This window comes from Pipistrellus kuhlii, unplaced genomic scaffold, assembly GCF_014108245.1.
Source record: "Pipistrellus kuhlii isolate mPipKuh1 unplaced genomic scaffold, mPipKuh1.p scaffold_m20_p_10, whole genome shotgun sequence".
Classification (NCBI taxonomy): Eukaryota; Metazoa; Chordata; class Mammalia; order Chiroptera; family Vespertilionidae; genus Pipistrellus; species Pipistrellus kuhlii.
The window spans coordinates 7,132,342-7,159,301 of NW_023425405.1; the positions used below are offsets into that span (position 1 = coordinate 7,132,342).

A 26,960-nucleotide genomic window follows, 5' to 3' on the forward strand; every position below is an offset into this window, starting at 1 on the left:
TATTACAATATGAATAATACTAATGGTTATGTCGCAATCAAAAAGACACCTAATGTACACAGAAATTTATTTTTAACATGGTAATATCTTTAATAAAAATGACAAAATTATAATTTTAGAAAAAAAATTTAGAATAAATGATCCAAAGTTAACAAAACCACAGTGAAAAAAGAGAACTATTGTTAAGTAGAATTTTAAAGCTACTTTACTATAATCTTACTTTAAAGCCCAACAGATTATTCTATATGGAAAATTCTATAAGAAAAATTATAGTATCTGATAAGAATGCATAATTTTTGGTTCCCATGTCAAAGCATTTTGAAGAACTTCAGCTAAATCAAGCAAATGAAGAGAAAGCAGTAGCTCAGCTTATGTTGCTACTAAGAATAAAGTAACTAAAATACTGTCCTTTTTTATATATGATGAAACACACACACACACACACACACATCCACAAAACAAATCTCTAGCATGTTCCTATTTCTGGAGCTGGCAGGGGTATTTTTCTCTTTGGGGCGCTGAAATAGGGTGAGTCCTAGGTTTTCTTCTTGAGGAAAAAGTCAAAGATGATAGTTTAGCTTCAGCCCCTGCCCCCACCAAACCTAACCAACCAACCCAACCTCCCAAAACAAAGGGGACATTTTTTGAAAAGGATGAATGTGCAGTGAAGTCTGAGTGTTAGAAAATGCCCTTTCGTTTTGGAAAAGTTAATTTTTTAAAAGAACGTGGTTGACTATTCACTTTTCCCGTCAGGGGCTGACAAGGAAGGGGCACTGTGGTTGGCCCCGGAGCCCGGGCTGTGGCATTATTGCTTTATTCTTTGCTTTGGAATAAAGCAGTCAGTGTATATCCTACTCTTTTTTCCCCCTACACCAAGCCATGACAGCAGCCTACCACTTTAACAAAATATAGATTTTTTTTTCTTTTGCGGTTCATTCAGCTCCTGTAAGGGCATGTATTACTCACTTCATTTTCTTGAGATATCTCCTTTAAAGCAAAAATAAAAGGAAAGGAAAGGCTAGGGTTGACTCTGCGAGACCCCTGTATTTATTCACACTTATTGTGCATGACTGTAGACTGGTAAATCATATTAGCAGCCCGTCTCCCCATCAAGCTGCTACTTGCTTTCCAGCCCTGGGAAGGTTCAACAAATCAACAGGAGCACGGAAAACAGAACATCAGTCTAATCTAGTGTTTAAGGTGAAGTTTTCAAACCCAATCTAAGGAGATCTTTAGAGCAAGCAACAAGCTGAAGGGCTCAGAAGGTGGTATTGACAATGAAGGAGCGTTGAAATATAGAGAAGCACAGCACTTGTGCATTTTTAATAACAAGAGGGTCAACAAGGACACAGCTCCCTCCGTGCCCGGAGTTGCCACTGACTATGGAAATTGCCACACCACGGCTATAAACGCTTGCAGTTCATCAGCTTTCTTAAACAGTTCATCAGCTTTCTTAAACACCCAGAACCCCCTCCGCGGACCTTTAGTCTTGAATTAACAAACCAAAGCAATGAAAGAGGGGGCAGCCTGAATGGCTGGCATTGATCCCCAACTGTGCCAGCACTACTACAGGCCCTGAAAAACTCTCTCCATTGTCAATAGAAATTGACAAACCTCCTCTCCTAAATAGTGCAGCTGAGCCGGGCGGGATCCTTGCAGCTGTAAAGGGCTCTGCTCTCGGGGCCCCGGAGCACGAACAATGGAACAAGCATGAGCTCTTTGTCAGCCCCAGACTCGGCAATTTTCTAACAAGGATTAAAGTTGTTTCTCTGCGGCGCGGGTGAAAAGAGATTTAGCAACATACCGTGCTTTCTTCATGCAAGTTAAAGAGGAGTAGTTAAGGAATGCCACTATTCTGTCGGCCGGTGGAAATGCAAAACAAATATACTAAATACGCACAGGTTCCCTTTCTGCTAATTCATAACATCTTAAGGATGATTCCATTAAGTGTAATGCGTATTTGCCCGGAAACAAGCACTGCACCTTTATTTGGGAAGTTTTATTTTTAAAAAAGTCCAGCTGCTTGCCACCTGCAATGAGGTCTCAATACATACTAATGCACAATGCCTCTAAACCTTCGGTAGCTGATATTCCTAAATCTGAATCACAAGACCACATAGGGTTTATATATCTCGGCTGCTTCAAGCAAATGATTTCCGTCAGAATGTGGCTTCTGATGATGATGGCAAGGTAAAAATAGCTGCGTTGCCAGCGGACAAATCTGTGACATATTTTCTGCTTAAGTGTTTAGCTTTTTATTGATTATGAATTGGTGCAACTAGTTGATCTGCTCTCATTTTTCTCCAGCGATGCCCGTCTCAATAGGTGCACGACAGAAAAAAAAATAGAAAGAACCAACACTTTTAAGACATGGAGTGGCTGCACTTCCACAGTATGCCTGTATTTCCTCATTTATTTCGAGAGAAGCTGTCTTACAGGCACCGGGTCACTGTGTTGAAATACCATCTAGAAAACCTCACCTTAGAAAATATGTACCTTTTTAATGCAAGGTTGAATAGAATAACAACATAATCATCTTGAAATGCTGAAGGTTTTGATATGTTTGATAAAGATAAGCCATCCTGTAGGATGACTGGTAGCTGTAGAGAGCAACAAAATGCTTAGAAACGTTCATGCCTGACAGTTTCACCAGCCTGTTAACGAGAACAGAGAGATGTTTTATTACACACCGAGTGCTCCTTTTGTTGACCGCACATCTCCTTAGTGTAACTCAATGTAGGGCCCCTCGCTTCCCATTTCTGAACATTAAAATGCAAAGTTTGTTTTAACGGTAAGTTGGATACAGTCATATCCACACTTCCTCCTCTGCTCAAGGCATCCTGCTAAAAGGACCATATTTAGTTTAACAAAACAGAGCCCAAAACACAAGCACTGGGGAAGGGTTAAGTGTGAATTTGTTGTTGGCTTGGAACAGGAGTAAGGGCTATCTTTAAGGAAAACTGAAGCCAGTCTGACGGTTAAATACAGGCCTGACCTACACTTGTCAACATTGCCAGCGAGACCCAGGGACAGTGGGGTGGAAGACAGAGGCCTGCGTCTCCACATGGGGGCGGAGAGCTGGCTGACCACACAGCAGAGCGAAGGAGGGAAGCTGAGAGGCGAGCAGTGTGGCCCCCTCTCCTGCTACTCCCCGCTTGACTGAGCTGGTCGCTTGCTTTCTCTACACCTCAGTTTTCTCATCTGTAATGGGAAGAGCACATTTTATGAATACAGCTCTAAAATAATTAGATTCTGATAATCTCCAGAAATACCATGAGGTTGTATTTGTCAGAGTAAAGGGCATGATTAGAAACAATATAGTTTATGCTTCTTGTAAAAACGAAGTGAAGGGAAAAGCTAAAGTGCCATATTTTTTCTTTTCATATGTGGCCTAAATATAGCTTTATTCTTGAAAAAAAAAAATGCAAGCCTAGAGTTCCAGAACTTTCTATCACCTATTTGTTTTTCAGCTTACTCATTTTGGTATTTTAATGAGGTAGTACCACATAAAAGTCAAAAAGGTGTAATGAGGAATGCATGAGATTTATAAAAAACTGTAAGATACAATTTATTGTTATTACTATTATCTTTATGAAGGAATCTGACATATTTTTCTTAATTGAGTGCATCAGTTAAAATTTCATTTAATTCTTACAACAACCTTGATGGATGGCTGTTATTATCCCCATTTTGCCTATGAAAACTGAGCTTATAGGTAGATAACTGGGTTTAGATTAAGCAATTAATCCAAATTTATACAGGCATAAGTGGCAGGATTACAATTTTTATCTTCTATCTAAATTCCAGAGTCTGCTCATGGCTCTAGGCTATTCAATTTCTTTCTAGAAAACAGCTTGTTCTGTCAATAACATTGCTGATTCTTTAAGGATAATGTGTTGCTTCTAGTAGACAACTAAGAAAACAACTCCATCGTTCCTGGTGGCTCTTGCTAGTCGATCTCACACAGAATTATGAAGTCACACAGGAGGTTCCCACTGTTAAGTCCATCACATTCCCTTACAGTCTACATTTTCAAAGATACCTATAAATCTAATGATGTAATATGTAAGTAAATTATTTAAAGAGCCACACTCCTTATTAGGGTAACCAACCAAATGGCTCTTAAGTTACACATCTCCCACAGGTCCCTTTAAGATATTTTAATGTGCCATACACCCAAATGCTTAGGAATACCAGAAAGAATTTTTTTTTTTCCACTGTAACAAAACAAGACAATGTGGACAAAGGTTGTTGGCTCATTCTTAAAGGGTCTTGATCGATGTTTGTAACTTTCTTCTTTTTAAAAAAACACAGACCAGAGAAGTATTTGATTCTTGTCTTTTTTCTTCCATGTCCAATAGCCTCACTTTCAGGGTGATGTGTATTTTTTAAAATTCTACCAGGAAGTCTGCAAATAAGAGTTCATGAGCACTATGATGTCTGTTAAAGAGAAAGTGTGAAAAGAGCTAACATGGCAAATTTGGCATACAGTAGGTACCTAATAAATGTTAAATCCTGGGAAAACTTTCTTATTCTTGAAGTTCAATACTTTTTTTTTTTATACTTTATCTTTTTAAAAATGTCTCAATGTAATAATCAAGGTATTTTCAGATGAATTAGAACCTTTTCAGATACAAAACAGTGTGAGTTACAGAGCAGGACAAGTTCTAAAATTTGGGAGTCTCAGAAGCTTTTTTCCACTCACTAGTATGTCATTAATCCACACTTCCTTCATTTCAAGGTGTCCTGACGGTAATATCACTCCACTAGCCCACCTTTCTCCACACCACACAGGAGATTGAAATAAACACTGTTCTTACTGTTCAGCATCACCAAGCAGGCAAGTACTTCTGTACATTTATTCCATGGTCCTTTTCCAAATGTTATAAAGACTAATGACTATAAAGTGAACATTTCAGATAATCAGTTGTTATGAAATGATGGGATGGACACTAGTTTGACAAATCTTTTGAATAAAATGAACTCGGGTTAATTCAGTTATACCGGACTATGGACCAGTTTGGGGCACAGTCCTTGTCCATGAGTAGTTCATTGGGGCACTTTGATCTTTTCATATAGTTGAATGGTTCATTTTGAACACTGTAGATAACATTTTGATCAGTATGGCAACTGAAGGGCACATGTGTTTTGAAATAAAGCCCAAGTCTAAGAATTAGCAGATTTTTTTTTTAACTTCAATCTTCTTATAAAAAAAATGGGGAACAATCATTCCAAAATTAGTTTCTGAGAGTGCTGTAAGGACTGAAGTATATGGCTACCTTTCTGCTTGACTCAGTGCCCTCCCATGGGAACCCTTGTCAGCAAACGAATGGCCCGCTGCTCGGCTGGATGCTGGGTTTCTGGGCCAGTCCACTGTCTCAACGTTTAACCCACATATATTTCCCAGCCAGATTCATGTTGACCTTTAAGACTCAGTTCAACCATTACTTCTGCTATAAATCCAATACTCTCTCTTACTAGGCAGAGTTAACTGCCCCTGTATTTTCTGCTCCTTGAACTCTGAACAGGTGTCTATAAAAACATTGTAGAATGTACTATATGCCCACCTCAATGGGCTGTAGCCACAAAATAGCAATGACTCATATATCGATATTTATTGATACCTCCAGCCCTTACCAGAATCTCAGGCACACAACATGCATTGCCTAGTTGTTGAAGGACTGAATGCTTTTAAATATTTGGAAATATGAAATGCCACCTATATAACAGTGACAGGGCAGCTTTTCAATAGAAAAAGAACAGAAGAATGTCAGGGCTCGATTTATTGTTGACTTAAATCATGGTTCATGAAAAGCAATTTGATAGATCTTAAAACTAGAAATCACCAAAAAGTAAACAACTGATTTTGGCTAAAGGAATTGAACACAGGACTAAAACAGAGCTTTAAAGGTGACAGTCTAATTTCATTTAGATGATGAGTTAAATAAAAGAGAAAGTACTAACAGCCCCCATGTCTATGTCCATGTATGAGTGTCATACATATATACATGTTCGCACAGCAGTCTGATGGCACTCCCTGCTGCTGTTGATGTGTTCAGGGGGCTGCCTCTACAGCAGATGCTCAGGGCACTGGTGCCCACTCCTGGGGGCTCGCTGAGGCTCTAGGGCACATGTGGAGTAGGGCTGGCTGCGCTGTCTGTGCATTGTTCCCTCTAACTGACCTGTCCTCTGCCTTCTACACTTGCTGGCTTTGGGCGCTGTCTGTGAAAAGGGCAGGAAACATCATTGCGATGGCATTGCTGACTTCAATGAGACCCCCCTTCAGCCCCCACTCTCTGGGAGCTGGTGTGAGCCTGGATTCCAGCAAAGAACTCTTAGAGGGTGGAGAGCGGAGGGGGCACCCTTAGCTCACAGTCACGGCACTTGATATCGCAGACACCGGAGCAAGGTACACATTTTGTGTTGGGCCTAACGTTTGGCAAATTTGTAACCATGCACTTATAAAAGACAGATAAATGAACACATTTCATAGGCAATCACTAGAATGTATTTTGAAAGGGCATTTAGAACATTTTAACTTATAACTTTTGAAAAACCCATGTGATAGTAAGACGGTAAGCTCCCTTAGGGTGGAGACTGGGTCTGTCTTGGGTCACATTATATTCTCAACCTCTAGCACAGTTTGTGGCCTTTAGAAAATATCCAATAAATGCTGGCTGGCTGGATAAATGATTAATCAGAGGGGCTCTACTTTCCTATTCTAATTGGAATCCTGTCGAGTCATTGTGACAGTGATAGCCAACTACGTGGGGCCACACCAATGCCTACCCTCCTAATCTCAGCATTCACCACCATTCCTTACACATAGCAACTGAATGGTGAACGAGATCTGTTTCCTAGACCATATGCATTCAAAACATCGACAGAATGAACATTTTTCATTAATAAACATATCCACCATTGTAAGGGTACATGCTAGGCAGAAACTGAGGGGAAAGTCAGCGGAAAGAGCTGCAGACAGCACATGAAGCCACGCTTGAGGATCAGGAGAGCAACAGGGTGGGGCAGTTATGTATCAGAATGCCTAAGTAGCGATACAGCTGGAAAGAATCTTGTCCAGCCACATTCAAATACCGAATCCCATTCCTAACTCTGCACCCCACGCACCACACAGGACACTTGGAGAAGTTTCAAAGAACAGCCACAAGGATGATTAAAGGGCTAGAGAAGGGCCCGTGAAGAGAAGGTAAACAAATAGGGATTGCTTGATCTGGAGGAGACAAGTGTGGCAGGTGGCTTAATAACAGCCCTCACACAGGGAAAGATTATTCCCTAGAGGATCCTGGCTACCTGCTTTTTTCCTTCGCTGAGAGGAAAAGGAGAAATGGGTTTCAAAAACAGCATGAAGGCCCTAGCTGGTTTGGCTCTGTGGATAGAGCATCAGCCCGCAGACTGAAGGGTCCTAGGTTTGACTCTGGTCAAGGGCAAGTACTTTGGTTGCAGGCTTGATCCTTGGCCCTGGTCGGAAGGCATGCAAGAAGCAATCAATAGATGTGTCATTCTCACATCAATGTTTTTCTCTCTCCTCTTCCCTTCCATTCTCTCTAATGGAAAAAAAAAAAAATCATCAGAACGAAAACCAACCAAACAAAAGCAAAAACAAGAAAAAACAGCATGAAGAATTTAGGTGAGACAGAGATTAGAGCCTTCTTTAATCAGAAGAAAACATGTTGCCCAGATTAAGATAGAAACATGTAGACGGCCACTTCTTGAGGATTGAGCTGAGACTGAGAAATCGAGGGCTCTATCTCAAGCTTAGATGTTTATAATCGTGGCGATCTGGCTGCCAACATGGTGCCCACTTGTGAGTGGCAATGACGATGCCACAGGGAAAGCTTGTGGAGGGGGTTAGCTGACAGGGGAAGTTAGCTGACAGGGGGAGTTCAAGAAGCCCCAATAGCAAATGGTCTTAAAGCCATGCACCACTTGCTTATGGAAGTAGGTCTGTAGAGAAGGAGAATAGTATTATAGCTATCGGTTCTATGAAAACATCACACTGGCCCATGGATAGAGATGCTGGCCTCAGGGGAGGCCTGTGTATTTCCATGAAGGCACCGTGGCCAGTTGCAGCGCAAGCATGCAAAGTCACCAGGGACCACTGGGCTCTGCGTGGGGAAGCCAGAACTTCCAGACCATCATAAAGGGGAACGCAGCAGAAATCAATACCAAGTAACTTTTGGAATGCTCAACTTGTTTCTAGTCATCCTTTCAACCATTGCACACAGAATCAGTAGACAGAATAGTCTAATTTCTTCAAAGACTACGAAGTCCTTGGTGTCGGTTGGCTGTACGGATGTGGATGCACCCTGAAAGCATCTGGTGTTTAGGAAAATATCTGGATGAAAAGGCGAGTTTTGTCATCCTCCATTCATCAAAGACACGTTTCCTATTACTCAGAGCATTTAGGTGCCCAGCAATATTTTCCCCCTTGTCAAGTAGAGACGTCAGATTAGTCCACATGTGAGATTTTTTTTTTTTTTTAATGCCCTGAGCACTATTAAAGGTGAGTTAAGGCTCTGGTGGAAATCTAAAGAGCATCCGCAAATCTGAGCACTGCTCAGCTTTTGAATTGCTTTTCTTCTCCTCGGTTCTTTTAAATGGTTTTCTATGGCAGGGACATTTTTCTTAATTAGTCACAGCTAATTAGTGTTCTGGCATAGACAAGTAATCAGAAATGTCAGAGCTGTGAGGCTACATCTCCCTAATCCTTTGATAATAATTTAGCCTCCTGGGAGGGCCCCAAGCTGCGGTAAGTAGTGACTGACAATAAGGCAAAATTAGGTGGGCAGCAGACCATCAGGACGGAGAAATAAAAAGCACTACCCAACCCCGCTGAGCACCATCAGGCAACTAACTGCACTGCCAGATGAGGTGCCTGTTTAAGCCTGTGTTGTTAATTAGCTGATGCCACCGGACCTGCCACACATGTCCAGGTGCCTCCTGCGAGGCTGTGAATTTCTGGGAAGGAGCCAGATGACAATTGCGTCCCACGATCGCATTTCCAGAATAGAAGCGTGGAGGCCACATATTTCTTGAAGATTATTTTGAGTTATCAAAGAAAGAAGATCAACAAGCTACCAAGCGTTCTCTTTGAGGCCATTAGGTACGCTCCTCATCTCAAGTTTCTCAGGTTTTTCATTCACCAGCAGCTTAGATTCAAATGAGGGCCTCTGGCCGCCCCGAGCCCCGCCTGGGCTTGCCAAAGCTGTTTTGGCACAAACCACACATCAAAACAGATCCCTTTTAAAATAAAATGAATTCTTACACTTACAAATAACAACATGAAAATAAGGGTTATTAACGAAAAGGAACCAGACAGCTGTAATTTGAGAGCAGAGGTTTAAAAGGGAAAACAAACTTTGAGGTGGGGTGGGGGTGGGGGTAAGGAGCAAGCTCTGGGTGGCATTTGTTGAGGCAGAAAAGACAATATACAGAGCACGTCTGACTGTGCCTATCTTAAAAAAGGCCAAACAATTTCTATGTGAGTCCGGATACTGAAGGTAAAACAATGCAGGAATATATGCAATTAAGAAAACACACACACACACACACACACACACACACACACACACACCAGAAAACAGTGTGCTAAAGCAGCTCAATCACACCGTATTAAAACACGTGACTGCAAAATGAATGAAATGCTGCTCAGAGAACACATATATCAAACACTCAGTCAAACTTTTTATCTGTCTTTAGTACACAATGAGGCACCAGGATACACAACATAGCATGTTTGGAAATAAATGACCTCAAATAGCCTTGACTACATCACTGAACTTATATTATCCATCTCTTTCTAGTGATAGAAGAGAAATAGAATTCTTATGCCACGTGACTGAAATGAATGTGCAATTTTGAGTGTTGATAGGAAAATCATGGCTGGGCATAATGGACCCACAGTTAATATTTCATATTTGGGTTCTTTTTTTTTTTATATATACACACAAAGCCACAAAGAACATACTAGCACTCTGTGGTGGAAATCTATAGACATTTACACAGTCTATAGAAAAACTTTCCAGTTATTTGAGAGGGAAAGACCACTGAAAAGAGGAAAATTGATATTTTTAAATCAACGTTCACATATAAGATAATAGATCTATACTATCATTAAATTTACATGCAAGAAAGCAAAAAAGTCTTTAGACTTAATGGGGTCTGGCTTGCCTTTTTAATAGAGAGGCTAATTATATACACAAAGAAATTCACCCAAAGAATATGACTGAAAAAGTAGAGGGTCAGTGATAAACACACACTCAGAGGCAGTTATGGAAAGGAAGTTTTATCTAGCCATCATTCTTACCCAGGCTCTGTTGACTTCCACTCTTCTTGACAATAAACTGAATTTTTAAATAAATTGAATTTTTAAAAAACTTAAGGAGAGTAATATTGATCTGAGGATGAATAAATTCTCAAATAAAAAATTTGGGCATTAGTGTGAAATGCTAAACTCAAAAATTCTGAGCATTTCCCCCATTTCTTATTTGGAGTAAGTGCCAAATTAGTTTTTTTTGAGAAGCATACTTACCTGTAATTGTTGTTTTTCTCCCCCCTCCTTCTTTTCCTTTTTATTGCACTGAATCATAAAATGGCTACTGAACTCATTGACATAGTTGAAGTCAATTTTACTTGAATGTTTAATTTAGAGTTTCTTTACTGAAAAGAATATTTTTAAAGAAAATTTCTGAGAAATTAATCCTTATAAAACCCTGTTTGGAAAAATGTAGCTGATTACCATTTAAAGAATTACTTTTCATTTTAGAAGACACTGTAACAGTATTTAAAAAAATGTTATTGAGATGAAACTCCTCAATAATTAAATGTTTAATCAGTTTATAACACGAGACTGTTTCATTTGCATGATTTGCCAATTAAGTACTGCACCCTGATGTGTCTTCAGCAACATGAGAGCTAAATTAAATTGTTTGAAAGGGGCTCATGGTGGGCAATGCACAATACATTTAGAAGTTCAGAGGGGCAGGTTTGGGGCACTTTGGCCACCCCCTGAGTGTTGTGATGTCCTTGGACATTAGGACATGACCTCAGAGGGTGCTCTGTAGCAATTCCTCTAGATGTCAATTCTGACGTGTAAAACATCACCACTTTCCAACCAGGGATCCGGAGCTCTCAAGGAATGTGACCAGTGTCTCCCTGACACATGGCCACCTGCAGCTGGCACTGTCCTCAAACCCGAGAATGTGGGAAGCAACATCATAGTAGGCATGAAGGATGGAATCTAAGAATTAGAAAATCTTTGTCATACGTTTATATTGGGATTAGATGAGTTGTAGATGGCTTTGATTTGATAAAAATTTTAAAAAGACTATGATAGACCCTCGGTATTGTGGACCTCGATGTAATGGACAAAATTTCTGGCCCATATGCCCCTTGTGAAAATGAACACTTAATTTTAAAGTGCTTTTAATGAAGATTTTCTTATAATTAAATTAACGAGGTCCCGACTCGTGTGGCTCAGTTGGTTGGGCACTGTCCGGTGCCTGGAAGGGCTGCTGGTTTGATTCCCAGTCAGGACATGTGCCCTGGCTGCAGCTTCGTCCCCGGTTAGGGCTGTGCATGAAGCAGCAGATCTGCTTTGCTCTTATATCCATGTTTCTCTCTCCCTGTCTCTTCCTCTCTTTCAAAAAAAATTACTTAAAAATCTTTTTTAAAAAGAAGAGGCTATTTCACAGTCTTATTTAAAAATAAATTGACAGGTTATTTTCTGTTATTCACTGTTAACCAATTTTAGTAAATAGGCCATATATTGGAAGAAACACTGTAGTAATCGCCCTAGTTGGTTTGGCTCAGTGGCTAGAGGGCTGGCCTGTGGATTGAAGAGACCCGGGTTTTATTCTGGTCAAGGGCACAGTCTGGGTTGGGGGCTTGATATCCAGTAGGGGGCATGCAGGAGGCAGCTGATCAATGATGTCTCTTTCATTATTAATGTTTCTATCTCTTTCGCCCTCTCTCTTCATCTCTGAAATCAATAAAAATACATTTTAAAATATTTCCATTACTTTATAACAAAAACAACAACACTGTAGCTACATATTTAAATCCAAGGGTCATCGCTCACAAACAAAGTTCACAAGTGATTATCGCATTGCATGTGTGGGGTGACTGGGGGGTGATTGGTTCTGCTGTCGCGTGGCATGACTTCCTGCAGCAGTTTTAACACCCGCAGCCAATGCTCCCATGTGTGTTAAGCCTCACCCCACCCGGTGCACTTGTTGACTCATGGAGACTGGTGAATGCAAAGGAGAATACTACAACACCGAGGGGTTGACTACGGTGCCCAAACCTGCCCCTCTGACTGGCGTGCACTTACTACAGCTATTCAGTATGAATTAAATATCACAGTGATGCCTATAGAAAACTTCTGTGAAATAAAAGCTTTCATATTGATTTTAATTACTCAAATGTGTCAACATAAGTAAAAACAGGTAAATGAACTAACTTGTCAATTTTTAACATATGCATTCAGAAAAACTATTTTTATTGTATAATAGATTTTCAGCTTTAATGGACACCCCCTCACCTGAATTAGTCTGTTATATTGATGTTTTTCTGTACTGAAAATGACATTTTAATTAAAAGAAAAAAAAGGACAAGGGGTAAGAGAGATTGTTTATAAAGTGGAACAACCTTATGGTGAATCCATTATCTCTCCTACTACGGGAAAACTTCCTTAAAGCTTTCTCTGCCCAGATACTTTAGATTGAAAAAGCAAACTTAACATGTAGATTTTAAGCTTAGCATGTGTACCAATGATTACTAGAGAGGCAAAGACAGCCTGTGTTTAAAATATTCTGGCCACTCAGAAATGCTTAGCATGAATACAGAATATATGAGTTCTAACTCTTTTCCAAATCTGGGATTCAGAACCATGGTGGTAGATACTTAAAATGTCAGCTGGCACTGATATTTTTTATACAGAATCTCTTTTCTACCTTCTTATCCACTGCACTTGCTTATCCACTGCACTTCTGGTGTGGGATGCCCTGCTTTCACCTGGTCATCACAGGAAGTTTTAAGAATCGCTGCTCTGGGCTGGTGGCTCACATGGTTGAGTCCTCACAGACTTCAAAAGGTTGTGGGTTCCCTTCCAATCACAGGAGGCAACCGATCGATATTTCTCTCTCACCTCAATGCCTCTCTCTCTCCCTCTCTCCCTCTCTCTCTCTCTCTCTCTCTCTCTCTCTCTCTCTCTCTCTCTCTCTCTCTCTCTCTTTCTCCTTCTCTCTAAAATCAATAAACATATCCTCAAGTAAGAAAACAAAAACATAAAAACCCTGCTAACCTTAGGGGTGCAAAACTTGGCATGCAACCAACACAGCAGTTTTAGCCATTTCTAAAATTAGAACTAATCTAATTTAGGTGGTTTAAAATCTGGTAGCGATTTCAGAAATCATCCGCAATTCTAGACCAACTTTTTCAGTTCATGTGTAGTAATTATACCCAGCCTCACACAGATGACTTAACTTCTTAAAACTCACTCAGACAATTAAAGGCATGACTGTGGCTGAAGTTCAGGTTTCTGATTTCTGGTCTAGTCCTCTTTCCACAACACGTTGACCATTTCAAATTTTGTAAGTAATGAATTATGGTAGAGAAAGCATGGACTTTGAAATTAGAGACATAAAGTTCCAAAGACTGATTCAACACTTAAGTCACTTATCTTCTCTGAATAGGAGATTCCTGAGATGGAAAACGAGGATAAACGGAGTGATAGCATAGAGCCTATAGGTTAGGAATGATTAGGTAAAGCACCTGCACATGTACCTGGAGGTACCCCAGGAACAGCAGTGGTGATAGCTAAGGCTATTATTACTTTCTGATAATTTGAAAAGATTAGGGATGTACCTAATTGAAGTTCCAACAACTTAGGGCTGCCATAAATTATTTATAATTTTTGAAGCCATTTGTTTTAAGCAAAAGTGTTTTATAAGTTTAACCACTTATGGAGTGAAGTAGAATGTCTTGATATTTGTCCTATTATTAACTTTTTTTGATCTTCAAAGGATACTATTAACATCTCAAGATTTGGTGTGTGTGTGTGTGTGTGTGTGTGTGTGTGTGTGTGCTCTCACGTGCGTGCACACGCAGGTGTGTTAAGAGGATTCATTTCCTTTTGTACTCAGCAAGTACTTTAATTAGATTATCAAAAGTTTGTCATGATGCCTGAATAAAAGTGTTCTCTTCAATCTTTTATCTGTAATAGACTAACATCACTAACTATTTACAGGGTCATTATTTTCAACTGTTTCTTAACACTGAAAAATATTATTTTAAGCACCAGCCACGTGGATTTCCAATAATTATATAATGTTTCTCAGTAATGATCTGTTGCTTAAGATACACATTTTACATTACCTTTCAACACATGCTTGATAACCTCTCATTTACTAACTGCAATTGAGGCAAATTCAGGCTTGGCTAATTAGGGACTCTTAGTCCCCCCTCACACATGTTATTCTTGATGACATAGCAACAGAATTAGAGTCTACCTTATATTTTTTAATTACAATAACAAAAATGTGAAACTTAAAAGTATCAGAACGTTTAAGAATAGTTAACTATTTTACAAATAACAAGTCCAATGTTCTATTGGGGGGGGGGTAAGGTGGAGAGGGCAGGTATCAAACTGACAAACCCTTCCCAACCCAAACCAGAATGAGTGCTTGCCAAGGGCTCCTTTCAGAAGCAATCCCACGGCCAGGTGAGGTGTCTGGGCGCTGAAAGGGGACGATCTGTAGCTGGGACAATGAGATAGCACATCATTTTAATGCTGGCTCTCATGTATCCACTTTAGTTAGTTTCATTTGTTATCGTTAACACGGACAACCTTCAAAAGAAGTTTGGTGGATAAAGTGAAACTGAAGTGGGGAATATCATCATAGAGAAAGAATTCTACCTTTATAAAGTTATGAAGTGATAGCAAGCTTTGCAATAAATAGGTCACCAAGACAACAAATTGAAGATGCTCTCACACACACACACACACACACACACACACACACACAAACACACACACACACACACGAACGCCTACAATGGCCTATTTCCAGAATGATTCTACCCTTCTTCACCACAGACTATACGCGTTAGCTAGACTAAAAAGAAACATAAAGGGAAAAACATTAATTCAGCTTTCCTCTTCTATTTCACATTTTTGAAAATTACCATATAAGCAAAAAAAAAAAAAAAAAAAAAAAAGTAAGAGAACTAGGACGTGAAGCATATGCTTGCAAATTCAAAGCAAGACCGAATGGAAGCAGAAGATGCTAATATGGTTTCAGTATTTTGTAAAAGAGCCAGCTGGATGGATGACAATTTTTCTACCCCTGCAGGGCATCAAAGCTTTTAGGAAATCATTCTTTTCACACATATTAACACTTAGCTTGTTAAAACAGATGATACTTTTATTGTAAAACAGCCTGGGTACAGGCTGGACACATGGAGCATGGAGGAGAGGACCTGGTTCGGCCACCCAACCTGACACACAGAGACCCAGCAGGCAGACCGGGGCAGGGGCAGGGACATAGCAGGACCTTCCGTCAGTGCCACAGCTGACGCGTCACCATGCAGCCCGTCAACTGCTGTTATGAAAACATTTGCCGTAACTTGCATAATTAAATGAAACTGCCAGAAAAGCATTTCTAAAACGCAGAGATGTACATGCATAAATCCAGTTCAAAGCGAATCTTCCATTTCAGAATCTGCCTTGTGGCGAATCAGACAGTTATGTCACAGGCAAAGTAGCATTTCCTTTGGACTGACTGAATAATTACAGATGAGTGACAACGTTGTTACTGAAATGGACTGCTCTCTTAGTCTCCTTTACAGATATTCAAGAAATGGCTCGAGGATCATGGCATTTACAGTCCCAATCCCGATCCTAGCCAGTTTGGCTCAGTGGATAGAGTGTCGGCCTGCAGACCAAAGGGTCCCCTGTTAGATTCTGGTCAAGGGCACATGCCTAAGTTTCCTGCTTGAACCCCAGTAGGGGGTGTGCAGGAGGCAGTTGATCAATGATTCTCTCTTATCATTGATGTTTCTATCTCTCCCCTTCACTTCCTCTCTGAAATCAATAAAAATATATGAAAAAAAAAAAAAGTCCCAATCCCCCATTTATAGGAACTGTTGTGCATCAGGGAAGATGTTCCTACTGACAAAGCTGCACTATTATACCCGTTAGCACACATCAGCACTGTAAGTCAAGGCCAAAATGTTCAACAACAGCAGCGGCAGATATCTGCCTTCACTGCAGCTTATTTCTTTGTTTAACTGAAGAGAATTTCACTGACTTAAAACTACTTTGACAGCAGGCCCACAGCCAGGTCAGGCTTATGGAGTGCTTCAGAGGCAAGTGAAATGACGCTGGACACAGAGGTAAACTGATGATCATCTCGCTGGTTAAAATGAACTTCAGAAGGGTTTGAGACTCTCATTCTATAATAACAGTAACAGTTTTCATGTGCAAAGAGAAGCCAATTAAGGTTTCCATCAGCAAAGAAACAAACCTGCCAAAGATATTAGTTGCATGGAAGAAAAAGAATAAAAAAAAGAGAGGCTAGCCTGGCCAGCATGGCTCAGTGGTTGAGCATTGACCTATGAACCAGGAGGTCATGGTTTGATTCCCGGTCAGGGAATATTCCCAGGTTACAGGCTTGATCCTGGGGTGTTCAGGAGGCAGCCGATAAATGATTATCTTTCATCATTTATGTTTCTCCCCCACCCCTCTCCCTCCCTCCCTCCCTCCCTCCTTTCCTCCCTTCCTTCCTTTCCTTTCTTCTCTGAAATCAATAAAAAATATTTTTTAAAAAGGGAGAGTCTGCTTTGCCAATATATCAAAAGGCACTTTCCCCTTCAGAGCACCTGTAATGCCAGCACACCTTCCAGGTAGTTACTTACATCAAACAACTTTTCTATATACATTTCTTCGTTGATCTTTTCGCGAAGAATATCCTGATTCTGCCGAACAAACATAATATAGGTGTCTGCCAGATCCATTCCTGGTTTCTGTGGTGAGGGAAAAGCATGGCGAAGAAAATAATATCAGACCTTGATTGAAAAATATTTAATCACAGCCCTGGAAATCATTCACTATATCATTTCAAAAATCACTCTAGAGAAATATGCTCAAGCCCAAATGAACCATGAGCAGTTTCGGTAAACTCCAGACTTAAAGTAAATAAAAGTTTATCACTGATGTCTGTAACTTGAGGTCATAGTTATGCATCATTACTAAAATTATTAGAAATTTGTGGCTGTATACTAGATATATATTTTTAAAATGTCTATTTTGAGCCTTTGATTAGAACATCATTTAGCACATCAAAAAGGCTACAGATTTGATTCCCGGTCAGGCACATACATCAGTTGTGAGTTCTCTCCGAAGCCACATATGGGAGGAAACTAATCAATGTTTATTGCTTACATCAATGTTTCTCTCACTCTCTCCTTTTCTCTCTTTCTAAAAATCAATAGAAATAGATCCTTGGGTGAGAATTATTATTATTATTATTTTTTAAAAGGCTATCTTAAAAAGTCACTATATCAAGCAGCATAAATAAATAACTTTTTTTTTTAATTCCCACACGCAATAATCATTCCCTAATTTCAAATACAATTTGCTTACCACCATCTTTGGGAGATTTATCCATATCTATTAAAAATAAATATGTTAGCTTGCCTTGGTTGCCTTCCTCAACCACTATAGGTACTTAAGGAATACAAAATAAATTTTTTTACTTAACTGGAACAAAACCTTTCTAGGAAGATACTGGGAAAAAAAAAAAAATAAAAAAAAAATAATGTATTACAAAATGAAACATAAAGCAAAATGTTGAGTTTATCCATTGCTTCTATTCATTTACATTTATTGACATTATCTCAAGGTTTCATTTTATTTTAGAAATGCAGTAAGAGTATTGATGATAAAGATCCAAAGATGTGGATTAGATAACATTCCAAAGTTATCCAACATTTGGTGTTAGGGGAGACAGGGCAGTTAGTATGAGTCCTTCTTGCTATAAGATCAGTACAAGGAAGGAACAAAAGTTGAAGGCTCCTCAAGACTGTAGTTCTTCCTTGAGTTTCACACAGCTGAACAGTTAATAACAATGTTTATTTGTATGATCCACCCCTGGGGTTGAGTCATAATCTGTATCTATTTACTGATTCAATTAGAATATGGCATTAGTAATAACAAAATTATAGAATTGATGCCAAATAAGTTAGTTTTGCGTCATTTCATGTCCACAGAATGCACTTATCTATAATAATAAAGTGTAATATGCTAATTAGATCAGATGTCCTTCCAGAAAAACCTTCTGAATGAAGCCAGGGCTGCGAGGGAAGCTGGGGTCTTGGGTGTCAGAGGGAAGCCGGTGCCGGCAGCTGGGGTGAAGGAAGGCCCACTCTTGCACGAATTTCGTGCATCAGCCCTCCAGTGACTTCTATAAACCAACTCGCTTTGCAAAAGTAAGTATTGAAAGGAATGTAGGTGACAGAGGATATAAGTGATTTAACTATTAAGTAATGTTTAATAAGTTTTAACTTATTCAACATTAGTAGTTAAATGAGGCATATGCTATAGAAAAGCAACTCAATATATACATCTGAGTGATGTTAGGACAGTTGGTAGTGCCTTTTCCTTAAATGAAGAAAGGGTCTTAGCACTTAATTTTTGTGTGTGTGTGGAGGAGCATATATTATATACAATGATAAAATTCTCTATCTCTTAATCAGGACACATTACAGGCAATGAGCATATCTCATTAAATTTAAATTTTTAATTTTTTTTCCTGACTCTGTATTTAAAAAAAAAATATATATTTTTTTTATTGATTAAGGTATTACATGTGTCCATATCCCCTCATTACACACACACCCCCACCATAAAATTTTGAATTTTTGATAACAAAGTTATTTCTTGGTAATGAGCATCACAAGTTTTTACTGCTTTTCTATTTAGCCTATTGGGAAATATACACCACACAAATTCAAGGATCCATTAAAGCATAATGCTGCTATAATAAAATTAGTTTTCAGTTATAATTTGAAACAGCTTTATATGAATGTCTTTTCTTTAAGAGCTTCTATTGACAATGTAGGTAATACATTCCAAGCATATTGGAAGCAACTTTCCAAATTCATTCCTTCTCTATTTTTCTGCATAATTCTCATAAACAATGTTTAAAAGTTGAAATAACTACAAGGACAATCAAGGGAAACCTAGATTGCTTTCTTCTGTGGTGTGGGCGTTTTCCTACACCAGTTTGTCCAATGAAGAGGCATAGTGATTTGTAGAAAGATTTCTGACTACCATTAAACACGTGAGGCAACTCATCTATAAGGGTTTCTGTCCATGCCCCCAAACTTTGTCACGATACCAAAAAGGAGAAAATTCAGAACACACATCACTGTAGAATGAAAACGACACAATACTTTTCTTACATAATAAAACATTAGCTCCGTGTTAGAGTTGCAGGCAGGTGTCCGGGAACCAAATGCTATGCTGTATACGATACTGAGGTGGGTGGGCTCAGCCCCATAAGGCAGCAGTTCAAGAATACACACATGGGAGTCTTGCCTTCTCCACCATCTCCCCCCACCAACCCCATTTTCGTTTCTGTCTTTCAAAGGAAGAGTATGCTTGGAAGTTGAACCTAGTCAACCACTTGAACCATCAGACTCCCTGGAAACCAAGTCATAGCCATGAGGTCTGGAGAATAATAGCTCTAAACACTTGCCATAGACTCTAAGGTTAATTTTGTATTTATTTATTTTTTTAATCTCCTTGATCACTTTCAAGATAGCATTAGACAGCATGAAACACTATCCAGGAAGAGTTTATCTTCTAGCATCTAAAACGAACCATTTATAGCTTAGGCCCAAGAGAAAATGAAATGCTGCTCTCTTTAGCAGACCCCAGGTGGGTAACACAGACATGTGTGAGCTGAGAAGATTCTATGACTTTCTAAGGAAATAAGAATTTCTGGTCAAGAGTGTGAGGTGAAACTTATCTCAACAAAGTAAGTGTGTCTGTGTTTTTCTTTCTGAAATTACATTTTCTCCCCTTTTGGCAAATTAAGATCCACTTGCCTGGAAAACAAACCTAGAATTCTTACGGTCCTCATTAGCATTATTTTTTTTCCTTTCTCTTCGAGCTGTTTACCTAGTCTTGAAACTTTGACATATGGGAATTTCACACCTAGTGAATATATTTTCATGTGGCTTGTGGCATGAGACTATATTCATTAAAAGAATACACACAAGTAAGAGTAGCTGCAACAGCTGGTGACATTTGCCAATTAGAATTATAGTTCTTTAAAAACCCTCTCTCCTTCCTTTACTGTATGAAAGGTAATTATCTCTGATAAACTGCTGAAAAGATGTGATTTTCCTTTTAAACAGTTTCTACTTACAGGACAAATGTGTTTGGATGGGAGACATTATCGCTGGTTCAGTGCTCCTTTGAGCAAAGACTATTTTATGGCAGCAAGATTTACATACTTCGGAAGTCACTGCATCTAATGCCATAATTACATACTATCTTGTTAGGAAATGGAGTTGAAAAACAACAACAACAAAAACTGAACACATTCCGTTAAGGTTTTGTCTTTGTGGATGAAAATGAAAAGTAATCACACGACCACATCGCAGAGACAGAAGAATATCGCTCCAGATTCTGGCGCGGTGGCTGCCCACCAAACTTGCCCACCAGTCTCAGCGCAGGAGCAGCTGTGAAATGTTAACCGCTGTGCATGGGGATGAGTTTCTATCGAGACATTTTTATTCTAGAGAGCTATGTTTAGAAATCCTTCCTATATTGGTAATTAAATTATAGGTTTCCTAATGAAGACGAGGAAAAAACAATTAAAAGCCAGCCAGCGCTAAATACACTAAAAAGCACACTCTGTACTAAATACCACTTAGAGAGAATAATCGCTTTTTTTTTTCATTCTCCCATTTGTACCTCTGAGAGCCTCAGATCACGATGCATTATCTTTCCCATCTGATAAACATTAGGGGAGTCATTTCTAAGTCAAATAGGGGTCCTTAAGTTACTTCTAATTTGGTTCAGAAAACAGAATCTGGCTAACAAATCTGCAATAAAGTGGCAGGCAGACAGACAGACAGATAGACACACACACCCATAGAAAAATTCCCCATGAGCACAAAGAGCTCAATACATATTGAAGGAAATGAAGGGTGGTGAGGCGAGTTCCTCTGACTAGGCTACGTAAGTGATAGAATGCAGACTCCAGCAACTTATTATTATTATTATTTTTTTAACCATTAATCACCAGTTCACCTAGTGCAGTGAACATGCTTTAAAAAGAGGAAAAAAAAAATCCGTGTTAATTATACGCTGTAAATGCTCGTACTTCCTACTGCTACACCTAATCCCACAGGTGCACGTCTGAGCTCTCCCCACTCCCCGGTAGGTGGGTGCAACACTGCCAGTCACTTCTCACAGCAACAGATTTAGATACAGAAGCAGCCGCTTAACCTTCCATGGGAGGTTAACGATACACTGTGCAAACACTGTCATGGTGTCTATTTGACAAGGAGGCACATTTTTAAAATATACTATTCTGGTCTCAAAGACTAACTAGAAGCAACAGTATAATCTACTTAAATGAAAAGCGCACTTCTCACAATTTAGGAAAGCTTGCCTTGAAGAACCAATGGAGAGGGAAACTGTGATATCCTGATTTAGGATAATCTGCCTGCTTAGTAAAGAAAATACCTTTGAAAAAAGAAAATTACCCTTTGAAAAAAAAACAAATCTTGCAAGATTTAAAACATTTGCATGTCTCCTCAATTTGAAATTGTCATAGGAACGAGTTACATGTAAGTCTAGCATTTTAGATTCAGAAGGTCTATAACTCATCATTAGGAACATGCTACAAACACATAACCTATTCTAGGTTTTGCTAAAAACATATTTTTTCTTTTTCTGTCTAATATATCCTTTATTACTTAGACATTTATGCAAGAGTATCTATATTTTTATACATGAGTAAAACTGCTGTTAAGGTTAAGCTTTTTTAAAGCATTTGGAATAGTTTAAATAAGTTATATGTTCTCAAATACTTAAAAATAATAGGCAGTTTTGAGTATAGCTATGAGGATTATGTTGTAAAATAACACTTATGTTTTTTTATGTTTTTTATGTTAAGGATTTATGTTTGCTAAAAGTTTTAGGTGGGTGCAACACTGCCAGTCACTTCTCACAGCAACAGATTTAGATACAGAAGCAGAAACCTTTAACTAGATTTATGCCACTTTACATATTACATAAGCCCAGGAAAAGAAATAATCCGAAAAAGGGAGGAGGGGAGAAGGAAAGAAATGTAAACAATTCACAAGAAAAATTCACAAGGATATAATATTTTTAACATTATTTAATAGTTTATTTTTTAAAATAATAAATTTAAAAAATTCTCATTATTCTCTAGAAAGATCCCAAACTATTATTTCAAGTAGTGAAGCAGCCACAAAGTCACCTTTCTCTTTGTTGAATTCAAAGTATTCAAAATTCCTTTATTTAACACTATGATGCATTTTGTTTCCAAACTGGAAAGAAAATTCTGAATTAAAGACACTAACATCCAGAAAACATCTTTTAGACATGAAGCATGTCATGTATGTGCTTTGAATGTGTCCATTTCATTCAGTCTCACATTTTCAAGGAAGAAGAGTTCTATTAATCCAGAGTTCTTGGTCTGGATAAGGATCTTCTGTGAATACAATCAGTAAAAAGCAGATTCCTACCATAATGCTATCTATAGAGTTTAAGAGTATCTGAAATCAGAGTCTGCTATAATTAATGCTCCTATAACTTAGGTAGTCATATTGAATTTATTTTTAACATTCACATGAATGTTTCACACAATTTCTTCTAAGTAGTGAGAGGAATACTGCCCTGGCCCATGTGGCTCAGTTGGTTGAGTGTTGTCCTGTGCACCGAATGACTGCCAGTTTGATCATGGTCAGGGCATATGCCTGGGTTTCAGGTTCAATCCCTGATGGGGGGCAGCCAATAGATGGTTGCTACCACATTGATGTTTCTCTTCCCCTCTCTCTTCCTCTTTCTCTAAAAATAAATAAATATCTTTAAAAAAAGGAATATTGAATGATAGTTTAAGATGTTAGCTTCCAACACTTAAGGAAAAGAGGCAGGTTGATTTTAAACTGAGATTTAGGGGTTCAATTTTAATCTTTCTGTGCCTTGTCCATTTGAGACTATGAGCATTTAGTATCTCTCTATCTATTTCTGATATATAGCAAGAATAACTAACACTTCAGATTTAGAGAAACAGCTGCTGATTCAAGAGAACCAGACAAGGGGCATGCTGATATGTGTATCACATACTAGCTTTATCCTATTGTTTTCATGAGTAATGGTTATATCAATCAATGATGAAGAGACTGGATCTACCAACTTATAATAATATTCACTAACTTTTCTGTCATCTATCTACAGTTGTTATAATGTCAGCTACAAACCTGCACTGAGGCTTTGAAGTGAAGCTGAAATGCTGTGGGCATTCTTCCATTTGGCTTTGAAAAGGTATATTGACTGGGATTGACTGAGTCCCAATTTGGAACCTTTCCAATTTTGGCTTCAGGGAGACCCGAGGATGCTAGAATGTTAGGTTCCAGAGGCAGCCTATGGATTTAACTTAGGTGAGAGAGACGAGCCAAACATACAAAACACAGAGGAATAAGTGAGAGAAGCCCAACGCTCATGATGGTGAGGCCCTTACTGCGGTGCTGGCACACACACTCCCTCTCCAGGCGCACCTGTCCCAGGGGCAGGCGCTCCTTCCCCCAGGTTCTGCCTGGCTCACGTTCTGATGTAAGGCTCCGAGTATTTGAGTGGCCTTATCTAAATCATAAACAATATCAGAAGCAAGAGAGCAAAAACTATAGGGAAAACACCATTGTAACAAACTGGCCAGTTGTGCCTTTCAAACTCACCCTTACTATGTACAAGGTGCTTAATCTAAATGGAAAATAAATGAAAAAACCAATCTAACATTTTTTACTCTGTGGAAAGAAAAGAATATTTCTTTTGGAAAATGCTTATGTTCCGAAGAAGGGAAACTGCAGAGAAATGCATGGGAGCAAGAAGCACCGCACCAGATAGGAGCAATACAGCCCCATTTATGGCCACAGTGCTTTTCGTTCACAGAGCGCTTGTATGTTAATACCCACGCTGGATCCTCCCTGCTGGCGAGGGAGACAGCACAGGGATTACACTCATGCTCACTGCACTGAGGGGAAGATGGAAGCCCGTGGGGCAGGGGACAAAGGTGGAACTTCACGTAAGGTCCTGGACTCCACATCACATCCGTACTGTCCATTATTAACTTTTTAGAGAGAGAGGAAGGAGGGATAGAGAGAGAGAGAAACATTGATGAGAGAGAAGCATCATTGATCAGCTGCCTCCTGCGTGTCTCCCACATTATTAACTTTTTAGAGAAAGAGGAAGGAGGGATAGAGAGAGAGAGAAACACTGATGAGAGAGAAGCATCATTGATCAGCTGCCTCCTGCGTGTCCCCCACAGGGGATCGAGTGCCCTGATGGGGAATGGAGCAGGAGGCCTTTTGGTTCCAGGGTTGATGCTCAGCCACTGAACTACACCAGCTGGTGTGTGTGTGTGTGTGTGTGTGTGTGTGTGTGTGTGTGTGTGTGTGTGTTTTAAACACTTTCATAATTTCTGTCACTATAAGATGCTCCAGGCTTATCTTGTATATTTCCTGTCCCTGTCCTAAGTATCAACCATTCCTAAGAGGAGTCCTGGGTCATTTTACTGGGGATTAGAGAGCAAGATTTGGGCCCTGGGTGTGCTTGTTGCTACTGGAGTATCATTGCTTCTAGGCTTTCTCACCTATCACAAACCAAGGGAATCGATGTGTATATATATATACTCAAACAATAAGAGATAAAAATACAAAAATATTTCTATATGCAACCAGCTCTGCCTATAGAAGCTAATGCCAAGTTCACACTGTCTCCAACTCTAATTCATCAGCATAGGGATCATTCTAGCCTACACTTGCTTGTCTCCAGCCTCTCGTTTCGACAGTGAGAAACTTGGCTCCCAGCAACCACCATCCCTTTCCTCAATTGTTCGGTTCCAGTGTACGTGCGTAATGGTTTCTGAACTGTTAATCCGTGGGAAAACACTTTATCAGCTAGAATATAGTGCTTATGCACAATTCCTTTTTTACAGATTCCACTCATTCCCAGTCACTCAGATCAAAATCTTTCTCTCCATCTTTCTTAGTGACATCATTCAACACACTTGCAATAGCGTTAGCTTATTTTATCTCTGTCTCTTTTCCATCCTGGGATTCCAGGATACTCAGATTGATTTTTAAATTTGCATATGTTGAAATTTAACCTTTGTGCTGTACAAGTAGGTGTTGACAAACGTATAGTGTCATAGATCTTTGGACTAGTTTCACTGCTCCAAAAAGTTCCCTGGGCTTCACCTCTTCCACCCTCCCTGACCTTGAAGTTATGGCAACCATGAATCTGCTTATAGTCTTTTTAGTTTAACCTTTACTATAAGTTTAACCTTTGATATAAGTGGAATCATACAGTGTGGAGCCTTCTCTGGCTTCTCTTACCTAGCAATATGCCTTTAAGATTCATCCAGCTCTTCTCATGGCCTGGTAGCTATTTTTTCTCTCTCTGCTGAATGAGTATTCCAATGGTATGAGAATGCCATTTCTTATGTAACCATTCAGCTACCGAAGAACATTTTGGTTGCTTTTAATTTTTGGTGACTATTAATGAGGCTGCTATGAACATTTGTGTGCAGGTTTTGGTGTGGACACTTTAAAAACTCAGTTGGGCTGAAACCGGTTTGGCTCAGTGGCTAGAGCATTGGCCTGTGGACTGAAAGGTCCCAGGTTTGATTCCGATCAAGGGCATGTACATTGGTTGTGGGCTCATCCCCAGGAGGGGGTGTGTAGAAGGCAGCTGATGGATGTTTCTCTCTCATCGATGTTTCAAGCTTTCTATTCCTCTCCCTTCCTCTCTGTAAAAAAAAAATCAATAAAATATATTTAAAAACTCAGTTGGATAAATATCTAGGGGCAGATCGCAAGTGGCAAGCTGCTCAGTAAGACTGGGTAGCTGTGCAAGAATCTACCAAACTGTCTCCCAAAGTGCCTGCGTTATTTTGCAGTTCCACCAGCAATAAAGTCCTCATTGTTTTGCATCCTTGTCAACATTTTCCTATTGGTAGTTTAAAATTTTTTAAGCATACCAATAGGTATGTAGTGATATCTCAGTTTTAATTTGCATTTCCCTACTAACAAATGATGTGGAGCATCTTTTCATGTGATGATTTGTTACCCATACTTCTTTGTGGCAGTGTCCTTTCCCAGATTTTGCCTATTTTTAATTGGTGGCTTGCTTTCTTATTGTCGAGTATGAACCATTTTTTGTATATTTTAGATCTAAGTCCTTTATCAAATATATGTCTGTGGCTTTTCATTTCTTAACAGTGCAAAGCAGTCAATTATTAAGTCCAACTTACAAAATTTTTTTCATGGATGTTTTTGGTGTTATATCTAAAAAAATAATCACCACCAAATCAAAGGCCACACATATTGCTCTTGTGTTTTCTTCTAGAAGTTTTCTTCTCTTATGTTTTCTTTCTAAAGTTTGCATTTTACAGGTAGGTGGTTGTTGTTCTTAAATCAGATTTGAGTTAATTTTTGTGAAAGGTGAGCCAGTGTTCTTTTTTTCTCGGAAGGTTCTCCTGGAAAGAATACTACTCCAGGGGGGCATAGTGCCTGGAGCTTTAGCACAAAAAAACATTAACAGCCAACAACACTTCATAGCTTTTGAAGTTAGTATTCAGAGGCAACAATAATAGAGGTGTCTTGTCCAGATTCAG

At 39.2% G+C, this 26,960-nt stretch overlaps 1 protein-coding gene across 22 annotated transcripts in view; it reads right to left on the reverse strand.

The window, feature by feature from the left end:
* Window positions 1-26,960, reverse strand: part of CADPS2 (calcium dependent secretion activator 2) — a 423,223-nt gene that overhangs the window by 7,709 nt on the left and 388,554 nt on the right. For 21 of the 22 annotated variants that reach the window (XM_045576387.1, XM_036425472.2, XM_036425591.2 and 18 more), the window contains one exon: window positions 16,939-17,046. The exons of the other annotated variant lie outside the window; for it this stretch is intronic. In XM_045576387.1, the coding sequence (XP_045432343.1) occupies window positions 16,939-17,046 (108 nt within the window). The remainder of the gene's footprint in view (window positions 1-16,938; window positions 17,047-26,960) is intronic. 22 annotated transcript variants of the gene reach the window in all.